The sequence below is a fragment of the Natator depressus genome, chromosome 4 (assembly GCF_965152275.1).
Source record: "Natator depressus isolate rNatDep1 chromosome 4, rNatDep2.hap1, whole genome shotgun sequence".
Taxonomy (NCBI): Eukaryota; Metazoa; Chordata; order Testudines; family Cheloniidae; genus Natator; species Natator depressus.
In genome coordinates, this window is record NC_134237.1 from 51182107 (window position 1) to 51195157 (window position 13051).

The following is a 13051-nucleotide window of genomic DNA, read 5'->3' on the forward strand; positions in this document are numbered from 1 at the left end:
TTTCCTTTTTTTTTTTTTTAAATAAAGTTATCTGGTACCATTGGACCAAATTGAGAGGTGGCCTCCAGAGGCATGTATGGGCAGAGAGCTTTAGGATACATCTGTTGTGCAGATGAAATAAAGCCACAAAGAATCTGATCTGGGGAATCCCGTACTTCTGACCACCACCAATGTCCTCTCCAAGGGGATGTCAAGTCAAGTGAAAGTGGTCAAAATCGAAAGCTTTTCAAGGCAGAGATAATGCCTTCCTGTGTTTTAATACAGCCACTAGTGCAATGGGGCTGCAATCCTGATTGGCATCTTCGGGTTCTACTGCAATATAAGTGACACCCACAAACTGCAGCTGGGTAAATGGGACCACACAGTATGAATGAGTAGGGTCCAAAGCCAATGGAAAAGGGAAGCAGATGGGCTACATCTACCACTAACCACAGACATCCAGCAGTAGCTAGAAGCAAACTAGGTGCACAGGCTGTTCTGTGCCTGAAGCACGTGGTGGTGGTTGTGAATCCCCCTGGTAGTCCTGTGAGTTCTCTTGTTCCTGTGTGAACAAAGCAACATTATTGTGGCTCTGATCCCTTGTTTGGGATTGTATAATGATAGTCTCCCCTTTAATTTTAAGGCCTTTTAAGGCTTAAAACTCTATTCACTCCATAAATGTCTAGGTTCTCACAGCACAGATCATCATGGAGGTGGAGATCATCAAACAAGGTCCCAGATGATCTTTTGACTGTCTGTTTTACCATTGAGCAGTTAAAAGTAGATCAGAACTTCAGAAAGGCAGAATGAAGTAGAGAATTCATGTAGTCAAATCTTTCTAACCCATTCCACTTTCCACTCAGGTTGACTAATGGTCAGCAAAACCCAGCTCCAACATGATTTTGATTTTCCAAAATTATCCCAGCTCAGATTTGTCAGGTTGACTTTTGTGAATTAATTCCTCTTAACTTGAGCAAAGCTCAGCGTGACACCCTCTTCAGATTTGTAGTTAAAATGGCCAAAACCAGAGGGAGGTTCAACAGATACAGGAATGCAAGGTGGCCAAATTATGGCATCAGAATCTCCTGGAAACCCCTCAGAATCCTTAAAAGGCATGTGTTGAGCATGACTAAGAAAAACAGCCTAATCCCACTTCCCTGTTCCTGAAGTCCACAAAATACACCTAACAGCTAACATTACAGTTCAGAGCCCTTCTTCTCATGCTGCTTTGGCTCTTCTACAATTACTAGGTCTTTCAGCAACCTCAAGTTCCTCGATTTCTCTAGTTTCATAAGAGACTTGATGCTAGCTCTCCACAAACTACTGGACTCCTGATTACAATGACAAGCTGCTGTCTTGGCAGTGCTTGGTCCTAGCCAGATTACCTGGCAGAAAGACAAAGGCGATCTAGGGCACAAACCACCATAGTATTTAGGTTGAGGACTGATTTGCAAACTGCTTTATGTGCTGCTCCTTCATAAGGAGGAGCTGGGGCAATCATCTTATTACAGATACTTATTTATGGGAAGATTTTGCAGACCCTGATACAAACAAGGAGGCTGGAATTGGAGTCACACCCAAATCACAATGAGCATCTAGGTGGGAACTACATATTCTGCTGTGCCATCCTCCAGGAATAAAGAATACTATGCCACGTAGTAAAGCAGTGTTCCCTGGACAGCATGTGTCCCTATCTGCAGTTCATCTGCCTTCAATTTCTTGTAATAGGACATGTCTTTGCCAGGCTCTGAGCACAAGAGTTTGCTGTCCTCATGTGAATCTAACTATTTAGATTTTGGTTTAATTACATATTAGCAAAACAGTAAATGTATCCATTCTCCTGTGGGTCACTTTACATAAAGACTACTTGCCTAGAACCAGAGAGAAATTTTCTGTGTAGGTCTCTTAAGTGCCACTACTCAACTCATTTCACAAAAATATTTTACCTGAAGGTTCCACAAGTTTATCTGCAAGGTCTAGAATGGATTAACAAATTAAACTGCAGGCTACCCATGTAATTCTGAACAATCAAAGGTTATTGAGCCAACAAGGCCATTGAAACAAATGAATATATATCAGACTGCATTTCAAGCCAAAGTCAGTGTCCCTGTAAAAGAAATGGGTATTTACACCAGCAATTTCCAATCCCCGAGAGCCCACAGGAGAAATGAAAAAGAATCAGACCTGACTCAAAACAAAGATGTTGATGTTATAAGATGTGTAATTGGGGAAGAACCAGCAGGAGGATCAACAGTTTCTAATGGAGCAGGGAGTAGTATAGCAATGTGAAGAGAGAGACTAGGCTTTTGCTTATCATGATTATGGCACATCCTCAGACTTCAACATCCTTAAATCAGTACTTGATAATCTACTTGCCCAACACCAAAATGAATGGCTTTAGAAAAAACCAAACAATTAAGACCATTATTTTGGCAACCTGCAGGCTTAATTCTCTATTTTTGCATTACAACAATCAAGTCTGTAAGCAGCAGAAAGCATTTGTCTAATGTTTGCCTTAAAAAACAAAACAGATCACCTCCATGAACAAAGTTCATGGGAGACAGCAGAGGCAGGAATCAAAGTGAAGCAAGAGGACTGTAGCAGACAGAACACCTTATACAAGATTTTCCAAGTGACATGGAAATGTAAGCAACCTCCCTATGGACAATTACCTAGAGTAAGTCAAATCAGTTTGCTATTCATTCATAGCAGAGTTCAGCCAGACCATTTTTGTTTCCCATTGAAACACAACCCTAATTTTCAAGATCCTTTCAACAGTTTAAAGGAAGACATATAATAATATGTCTCTAATAAAGCAGCAGTTACGCCTCAACATTGTGATGCTCTTAAAATGTTGATCTGTGTGGAGGCAGGAATAGTTCTAACATTCATATTTCCTTTTGAGAATCATCTGCTGAAGTGGTATTGTCAATCAGCCTTTGACAACTCTCCACTAGGTGTGAGGATCAGTTTGGTCTTGGCATACCCAAGCTGAGTCACCAAAATATCATCTATGTAGGCTACCTGCCATATATGAAGAAACACCAATGTGCCTACAGTCTCCAGAGTGAAGGAGTGGGTGTTGAAAAAGCCTGCATTCTGATCTTTGCTGGGAGAGTGCCATGGAACCCAGGGCATAGACCCACCAACTGAAGATTAGCTTCTGTGCAAGCCTAAATGTCAAAGTCCTGAAAAGGCTTTGTGATCAACAATTGTACGAGCTAAATAAATAGAGCCCCAAATTAAAGAGGGCCTTACTTAAATTCCCTAACTTTGTATGTACACCACATTGAGGATCCTCACAGCATAAAATAGCAACATCATTCTTGTGTGTCTTTGGTCCATCCAATACATTCTCTAAAAACATCTAGTTCCTATACTGTCAGATGCTTTTCTCTATTTGAATTGGAAACCTGTATTCATACTAGTTTTCAGATCCAAGAAAACTGGATGGGTAGCTCTCAACTCTTAAAGCAACAGATCAAAGATGCTACTGCTGTTGTAGAAATTTAGGTCTAATTTTCCCTAAAATTTTTGTATGTCACACGCGCAATTCTATACTTATTTAAAAGTAAGCATATTGAAAATGCATTTTAACTGTTCCTGAACTACTTAAAACCCCCAAACAAAAAGGTCAGCACGATTGTAGATGCCCAAGAAGGCCCGGATTATCTAAACTGAAATGGTGGCTTTATTAATCTCTTCTACAACATTAGGCAAGACTTGTTAATTTCCAGATGAATGTTCAGGAGCCCGTTATCTGCTGAAGTAGATCTATAAACAAGAGAAGCTGACATTTTCTAAATGTCTCTTAACAATAGTGACTGATGTTTTTACATTAATTGTTTCAGTCTTTCAGTAAAGCCCCTTTTGCAGTTGCTATTTGAATCTTAGTATGTCACCTATCATTAAACTCATTTACTATGCCTCAAAATGAACAAGACCAGTATGGACCATATTCTCTGCAGATGTTATACCAGTGGAGACGGTGACCCTCTATACTAACCCAGGACTACCTTCTGCCTGCAGATGCATATACTTCTACTGACTTCAAAAGAGAAATATGCATTCAAAGACAGAATTCAGCCTTAAGAATTAGTAGCTCTGATAAGTGAGACATAGAAAGAAGAAGTCCCCCAGACACCATCCAATGCTTCCCCCCTCCCCAAACGTAGGTGCTGGAAGTAAGGGTGCTGGCTTAAAGTGTTTTCCTTCATATAGATGGTTTACAGTTTGGTACGATGGCTCTCCGCACCCCCACAATTTAGTTCTAGCACCCTTGTTCCTGAAAGTCAATCTTAAAAATAATAATAAAATCAAACCCCACTTTCTCATCTTTGAACATCTTCATGCAAATACATGTTAATTCATGTGCGATAATCATAATTAAACAGTGTAGCCCAGCCCCAAAGGCCAAACACGTGTTTGTTTTGGACATGAACATCACTAAAACTATTTATATAAAACGCCACAAAGATCTATACACAGCACTCTCTCTCTCAAGTACACAAACCTTTTTCACTTGTCAGAAAGGTTTTCTCCTGCAAGAGAGGATTTGTAAAAAGAACAACGCTCAGATAAGAGGACCAGGGAATTAAAAACCCAGCCTCCCATACACCAATAAATAAACTGCTCTATTGCAAGATTAAGATCAAAGGTTTAAAAAGGCAAATTACACTATTAGAGAATATCAAAATATTATCATCACAAACGGCATGTATGTAAAATGCAGTCACACAGTAATGCCTAGGCCGTAGAAATAGTAACACTGAAGTCTGCTGACTAGAAGTGAATGATCTTTTCATTTTCGGTCTAATCTTTTGGCATCTTTGCATATGGTGCAGAATTAGATAAAAGCTACTAAAAATATCACACTGCCTTGTATAGAATATTTAATAATTCTTTCAGATAAGACTGGTGCAACACTAGCTAATTTAAAATCGGCTATGAATAACGCAGTCAAACCTAGTTAGTACGCAAGAAACTGGTTTCTAACACTGAATGAGAGGTTATGATGCAACAGCATGAACAAATCCCTGGTTGTCCAGTTTTCAGTATAAAGGTAGTGCATAGATCAAATTTTCTATTTCAGTTTGCTGAACTGAGAATTTTCCTGCATTTCACTTCTGCTGGGCAGCCTCGAAGGCTTTCAGTTCCACCTGGTACCATTCTGGTGCTTCTGGCCCATTCTGCCCGATGGGATTGTGATCATATCCATAAGCCACTGTTAATTCTTCATCCTTCTCCACAGCCCTGATGGTGCGTATACACTTGATTGGGCCAAAACGAGGATGAACAAACCTAAACAATGAGGAGTATGCACTGTAAATTTTAGCCCTTTAGTAAACTTTTTTTTTTTTTTAAACACTAAACCTTCAAATGTAAATTCACGATCCCCTGCCACACAGACTCTTTTTTAAAACCCTCTAATTAATATTTAAGCCATCAAATCAGTCTTGTGCCTCAAAGAGTTGTTTGGCACTTAGCAATATTTATGAAACCTTGATTTACATGAATTTTAAGAAATTGTTTAAGGAGTTACTGCCTTGAACTTCAAGACTTACTCTGGTGTAAGATTTAAAAAAGGCTTCAAATACTGTGTCATGTTACATCAAAAAAACAACTCTGAAACTGTGACTTGGGTATTCTCAATATTCCTGTAAGATACTGATGGTCTCAAAAAAAGTAGTGTCCGATTTGTGCAGGACTTACAACTACCTTCATAATAGGACAACAATGAATATTATTTGCAACAGGGGAAGTCAATCATCCATGTTTATCTACTACAGGTTATTTACAAAATGTTTTACAAGAGCACACTTCTGCTCATCTTCCCCAGGGACTCACTGTAAGCAAGGCAGTTTTTTAATCTGTAAGTGTCCAACCCATTATAGTTGTAGGTAACAAAAGAGTACTAGAACTTTTGGGGGGGGGGGGGGGAGGGGAGGCAGAAACACCCCAAAACTAGTTTTTTCATTTTTTGTGGATTTTTTTTTTTTTAAACTTTGACAGCACTTTGTATAAAAAAGATTTCACTGTTTCCCAGGAACAGTCGACATTATCCAAAACTATTTTTAACTGTCAATTTTTTTTTAAAGTGCCCCCCCCCCGAACATAATGCAGAAGTTTGAGAAGAACCAAAGGTCTTGGGCTCAAAATCAGGCAAAAGAGAGCCAAGCAAGCAGCACTATTGTTTTCACGTGAACAATGAATAAGCAAATATTGACTGGATGTGTAGAATTCACTCAAGAGATGTGAAAGAGTATAGTCATGAGTTTTTTAATTTGCCCTTCCTGTATGTACTATTTTCTGTCTAGGTAGGTTGATTCAATAAGTTCAAAATATTAATCACTAAATTAACAGATTCTAAGGGTGATCATCTAGTCCAAGGATTCTCAATGAATTTTTCTGTGGCTTCAGAGTGCAGCCATCAACTCTTGCCGGTGGCCGCTGTTCTAATTTTAACTAAAATTCCTAATTAAGTTTAAGACAGACAAATAAATATGCACATATACATGTCCAAATCATTACAATTTATTTTTTGGGGATTTTTTGCAGACAAAAATATAATGTACACTTGTCTCTATTCTTTATTAGACCAGAACAGAAACACAAATAAGGTGCTTTGCACGTTCTTGTCTTTTTTATTGTTTATTTTACTTTTTTGGTTGCTTTTTTAAAGACTTGCTAGCTAGTAAGTCTGCTGCTGTGAAAAGCAATATTAACAAACATCACTTTTCACAGCAGCAGATTCACTCAGCCCTGGCATGCCCAAGAACAAATCAAGCCCTGGATGGGGAGGTGGGTAGGCAGGCAGTGGGGGCCAGAGGTGATGGGGAGAAAGGACAGGGGGGCTGAGGGAGAGCCCAGAGCTGGAGCCTCCTGCCCACCCCAGGGAAGGTGAGGAATCCTACTCGTCCAGCATTTGTCTCTCTAGATGGGGGGCAGGACCCAACCCCCGCTGGCAGCCTTGGCAGAGGGGTCACTGCTTTGCCTCCATCACTGCTCAGGAGGTTGTGGCCACAAGAAAAAGCTCCTGGTGGCCACATGTCTGACTTCCTGTATAACAGAGGCCATAGAACCTCCCCAAAATAATTCCTGTTTGAGCTAGAATGTATCTTATAGAAAAAAAAAATCCCAAAATCCATTAAAAATAGCCAGTGATGGGGAAACTCCCCACTTAAGTTGTTCTAGTGGTTAATTACCCTCATTGTTAACAGTTTGTGCCTTATTTCCGGTCTGAATTTGCCTAGCTTCAACTTTCAGCCATTGGATCTTTTATACCTTTGTCTCTTAGGCTAATGAGCCCTCTTATCAAATTTCTGTTCCCCATGTGGGTACTTACAGCCTGTGATCAAGTTACCTCTTAACCTTCTCTTTGTTAAGCTAAAATCAACTGAGCTCCTTGAGTCTAATCACTATATGGCATGTTTTCCAATCCTTTGATCGTTCTCAGTGAGGGTTGCGTTTGGGGGTGCGGGCTCTGGGGTGGGGCCAGAGATGAGGAGTTTAGGGTGTGCGAGGGGGCTCTGGGCTGGGTGGGGGGAGTGGTGCAGGCTCTGGAGTGGAGCTGGGGATGAGGAGTTTGCGGTGAAGGAGGGTGGTCCAGGCTGGGATCGAGGGATTCGGAGGGCAGGAGGGGGATCATGGCTGGGGCAGGGGTTGGGGTTTGCGGAGAGGCTCAGAGGTCCAGGCTCCGGGCAGCGCTTACCTCAAGTGGCTCCCGGAAGCAGTGGCATGTCCCCCATCCGGCTCCTACGCGGAGGTGTGGTCAGGCAGCTCTGCACACTGCCCTGTCCACAGGCACCGCCTCTGCAGCTCCCATTGGCACACCGGAGGGAGCCATTGGAGCATGTAGGAGCCAGAGAAGGGCCATGTGCTGCTTCTGGGAGCCGTGTGGAGCGGCCCCCAACCCTGCACCCTGGCTGGAATGGGGAAGGCCCCAGGCCCTGCTCCCCAGCGGGAGCTCGAGGGCTGGCTTAAAATGGCTTGCCCACCCCATGTACCCAGTGTTAATGGGTGCCATAAAAATATTTTTATTTATTTATTTGCTCTATAGACCATTGCAGAGGCACTTGAGGCTGTGGCTGTGCTGAGGAGCTGGCAGGGGCTTCATGTATCTCCCATTTTCTCCCCCCCCGCCCCCAACATCAATAGGGTTCTGACCATTTATTTCCTGTAAGATTCCCTGACATTTGGAACATAATATCATATGCAGTGATCAGAAGTGGTGTGCAAAAATAATTGAAGACAAATAGGGAAATGTTGAGTGCAAGACCTTTGCAAGTTTGGCTGAAAATATATGTAATTATGTTGTTAAATTGGCGAGGATTCAGAGAAGAGCACCCCCTCCTGCACCCTAACCCCAATTTTGTGAGCATTCATGGCCCGCCATATAATTTCTATTCCCAGATGTGGCTCTCAGGCCAAAAAGTTTGCCCATCCCTGTGCTAGCATAACAATACTCCTATTTTATCTCTGCCCATTCTCCCAATAGCATTTAAAATGTTGGAACCCTGAATAACTTCTCTCAGATAGAAAGGGGGGGTGGGGGGAGTGAAGGAATGTGGGGGTGCACATAGCTGTTGGCATGGGGGACCCTGTTGTGGGTGGAGGGGAGAGTATGGGCCACCCAGAACCCCTGCCATGTAGGAGGACCCTGGAATGAGTGGCACAAAACCTCTGGTGAGGGAGACTGGAGACCCTGACATGGCAGAAAAAGGGAATAGGGGCCATAGAGAGAGTTGCTGGTGTTTGGAGGAGGAAGTTGCGAGGAGTCCCTGGATACAGAGGGGGAAAAGGGAGGGATACAAGGAGCCCCTGGCATGTGAAATAAGTTTGGTCTGTACAAGCTACAAAGCATATTCCCCCCCCCCCCCCCCACACCTTACTATATTGTTTTAAAATATGTACATCCTTACATGTTTGTAGATGTCAACAGTTTTTCAGCTACTGAAGAGTACTAGAAAAATTCTTATTTTTGAGGCTTCGTGTTCCTAAATGATGCACTGTAAAACATTCTCTGTCAAATGCTAGGAGTGAGGCAGCCATGGCCCTATCCTTGGACAGCTAAGATTTATGTTTCAGCCAATGACGCTGTATTTTGTGTATTTGAGAATCAATGGTCAGACACAAACGCATAATAAACATGCAATATAATTCTAAACCTCTAAACATTGAGGGCAGGTTCAGATGTTGAGCACCTGCAATGCCCACTTGGTGCAAGTCTCCGCTCCAGTACATAGAGACTGCATGTGAACCCGATGAAAGACTCTTGGATCCAGAGAGTACATCCGGCCATCTCAAAACATTGTACAAGCACAGTGCACTATAGTGCAGCAATCTCACCTCTGCAGCGTTTGGTCTGAAAAACAGGCTAATACTTACGGGTCATAGATGCAATTAGGAGTGAAGGAGTGGTTGGCCTTATGCCCCAGCGAGGCACAATACTTGGTGGCATGGTTGTAAGGCTCTGGCACATCTATGACTGTTTCATCATCCAGGGCTATTGTGTTTCCATTGAGGGCCCAGTCTCTGCTGTCCACCTGATTTGCAAGTTAAAAACCCAGCATGTCTGGTCACCTTTTATTTGTTTTCAAAAGTTCCAGTAAGCACACACACAAAAAATCTTACATGAAAACAGTTTAAAAAAAGCAATGAAAATTCAGACTGGTTATATTCCGCCTGCCGCCTTACCTCCTGGTGTGTAATTCGCACTCCATTGTAAAAGGACATAACCGTGCGCGATCCTGCTGCTATTTTAGAAAATAATCCTTCGCCAGCACTGGAAATGAGAGATGCATCAACATACACCCTAGAAAATACAAAGAAAGGGTAGAAATTGGATATTTTCTCGTTGTCACATTTGCAATCCTCTACACAGTATTATTACTACAGCTACTAGTGCAGAGGTTAGTAGTTCATGCCCTTTAGAAAATGCAAAAGCAAAAGAACCGAAAACCTAATAACATTTTACTATTAGAGAAACAGGAGGACTTTTCTTGGGACATAGTTCTTAGGAAAAAGAAGTTACTTATAATTTCATTTTATTGTTCAGATGACCACCATTTTCCAGTCTCCCCCTAATGATAGTTAAACATGCAGGGACCTCCAATCCTCACTCCATGACTAGTCCAATTGAAATTCAATGGGACTACTCATGTGTGCAAGGACTACTCACTTGAGAAAGCACTGTCAGGATCAGGCCCTAGAACGCCACGTTTCTAAACAGTCACTAAGACCCTTTTGCTACATCACACATTTAGATGTTTGTAATACCAGAAGAGGAAGATTACCATCAGGTATACAGCAAAACCTTGTAAAATGAATGGAATTAAGGCAGCGAAGACTAGCAGTTCTACATGCTGTACATTGAGAAACATAAAAAGGTCATGTTAGTGACTGACTGGAATCCAGCATTCTGTAGAGAAACGTGGCATGTCAACAGTCTCCCCTTTCCCCAGGGCTTATGTAATAAAGTACAAATAAACCCAATCCTGCTCACTTTATTCTGGTCAACAAGACTACTCAGATGAGCAGACTTTGACCAAACCTGAATCACTATGCTTGGCATACGCATCAATTTGAGACTGATTCTATGTTCTGAAAAAGGGAACAGTGTATTTGTGCCAGATCCTTTAAGATGATGAGCACCCTCAACTCCCCTTGAGCTTTACCTGGTAGGTAGGGCCCTTAATGAAGAGTTCTGGACTTCACTGACCATGACTTTGCAACTACATTTTTTTAAAGTCACTTTCAAGATGTTACCCAGAAGTATATTATGTCCATGTTCGGTCTACTAGATTGCCAGTTTTTCCATGTAAATCCAAAAGAAACTTCAGTTCAATTAAGTCTATGCTCCACATCAGTCAAGTTAAAGGTCCAACCTGGCAAACCCTTAGACACCTGACTAGTCCTGCAATTGTTCGTATAAGTGAGGGTTTGCAGGATCGGGTCCCTAAATGCACAGCAGACCAAGAAGTTTACTGAAAGATTTTTAAATGGGAAAAAGAAAAATTCTACCTCTCTGACTCGTAAGGATCAGGAAGAAGTGCATTTGTAGAAATGCAAGATGAAGTAGATTTATCAAAACTGTATACTGGGCCTAAAAATAAATCAATACAGGAATTAAATTAATGGACAATATTAAAAGCATTTCTCTCTTTTGTTAAAGGGACACGCATTCAAGACATTCAAAAGCAAATTAAGTCTGAAAGATGAGATGAACAAAAGAAGAAACATACTTAAAAAGGATATTCCACAGAGCTGCACTGAAAACAAAATACCTGAATCCTCAGCCAGTTACTCCTTCTAGATTTTTCTCCTCCCAGGCAACTGAAAATAGCATATTTTATATACAAGAGCTTTAAAAAAAACAAACAAAACAAAACAAAGAGGATCTCTATTATTAAAATTAGGGCCCATTTAAAAAAAAAAAAAAAAAAGAGGACTAATGGTTTGTGTGCCCAACTTGGACACCTTACATGGGCCAGACTTTGAGGAAGTGCTGAGCATCCACCCTCTGACAATTAAGCTCTTTCTAAAGTCTAAATTCTTGCACACTTGTATAATCAACTGTCTGATGTAATTTTGCCCCAAAATAAGCAATGCAGGTGGAAAAGGCAGGGAAAAAGCTGAGTATTTGAAAGTTTGATAAAAAGCTGTTGTCCATGGTAACCAAGTTCTAAAAATGGAGCTCTTCTTTCAGCTTTGCACACAGAGTGTAGTTGTATCCTATTTACAAAGCACAAACTGTACCCTCTCAGTTGGATTTTCTTCTTTTTAATTGTGCTATGCAAAGGTTTATCTACAATGTTTAAAAACAAAAGGTCACTGCTGTCCTCTGGCCTGTTTTCCCCCCTTTTTCCTAATGTTTAGGTTATTTCCAGACTGTTTAAGTACATATATCTTTGGGGCACAAAAGTAACAGTGCTAGGATAGATCATATTTCTACTAATGATCCTTTCTTGTCCACAACTCTAAAAATATCTACAACAATTAAAGAAACACCCCAAAACACTAATGGGTCAATTCACCATAGCCCTACACCCTATGTAATCATTTACCGCAGCACTGAATCGGTGTAAGATACTATCATTCTTACATTTAGCATTTTACGCCCACACACTGGTGTAAACGATGACACAAGTTGCAGGGAAATGGTGAATCAGATTCTCTCTTATCGAAAGAAACTCATTAATCCTGATGTCTATGTCCCATGCTCATTATTAATGCAGTATCGAAGGGCACCCAACAGTGTTAGTACTGATTTGTACAAACAAACCCAACAGATAGCAATACAGTTAGGACTGAATCATGACCCTTCCTTGCTTGTTTGTTCGCTCATTTTAACAATATGTCTGTCAACACGAAGAATCATTATAAGCTAATTTTCCAGCTGGCATGGGGAAAAAAGTGAATTTAAGGAGTGAACTGGATGGGTCAGATTTCCCAGACTTTTCCTCGGCCTTCCCCTCCCACTGTAACCTCCCACAGCATGTCTGCATTTTTCAGAGCAGTGGACAACACTGGAAATACACACCCACCCCACCTAACTTATAAAAGTCCTCATTAATGTTCTGTAATAGAAAAAAAATCTGGTGTTCTCCCTAATTGAATATTCCCCTTGAGGGTTTGTAAGGTCTGACTGGAAGGAGGAATCAGAGTATGGGGACTGAGGTGAAGAAAGAGAATGAGACACATAGACCAAAAGAAGATTTTTTTGGTCAGTGTACAAGCTGCACATCAACTAAACTTACTGCCTGGTATCAGTTCAAAGTGTGGCTTTCCCTCCTCTACAGATGTAAGAGTTGCCAGTTTTGCTTCTATCATTTCTCCATCTATGAATCTTCCATAATATGCAGTCTTCTCATCAGGGTACACATAGGCTATTTTTTCCCCCGTCATCTCCCCTTCTTCATTCACTTCTCCAACAAGGCTGCCTCCATCCTGAAAGAGTGTCCAAAAGAAAAAAGTTTTTAATTATAATATATAATAAAAGAGCTGGCTATAAAAATAAAGTGTCGGAGAAGGTCCTTGACATAGTTTACTGATAGGGTTAAAACTAGTTAGT

At 41.2% G+C, this 13051-nt stretch overlaps 1 protein-coding gene across 1 annotated transcript in view; it reads right to left on the reverse strand.

Moving 5' to 3' along the window:
• Positions 1–13051, reverse strand: part of SETD7 (SET domain containing 7, histone lysine methyltransferase) — a 31537-nt gene continuing 18486 nt past the window's right edge. The window contains exons 4-8 of the mRNA XM_074950877.1: positions 12738–12927; positions 11002–11083; positions 9676–9793; positions 9367–9524; positions 1–5280 (exon numbers count right to left, since the gene is read on the reverse strand). Coding sequence (XP_074806978.1) covers positions 5100–5280; positions 9367–9524; positions 9676–9793; positions 11002–11083; positions 12738–12927 — 729 coding nt within the window. The 3' untranslated portion in view covers positions 1–5099. The remainder of the gene's footprint in view (positions 5281–9366; positions 9525–9675; positions 9794–11001; positions 11084–12737; positions 12928–13051) is intronic.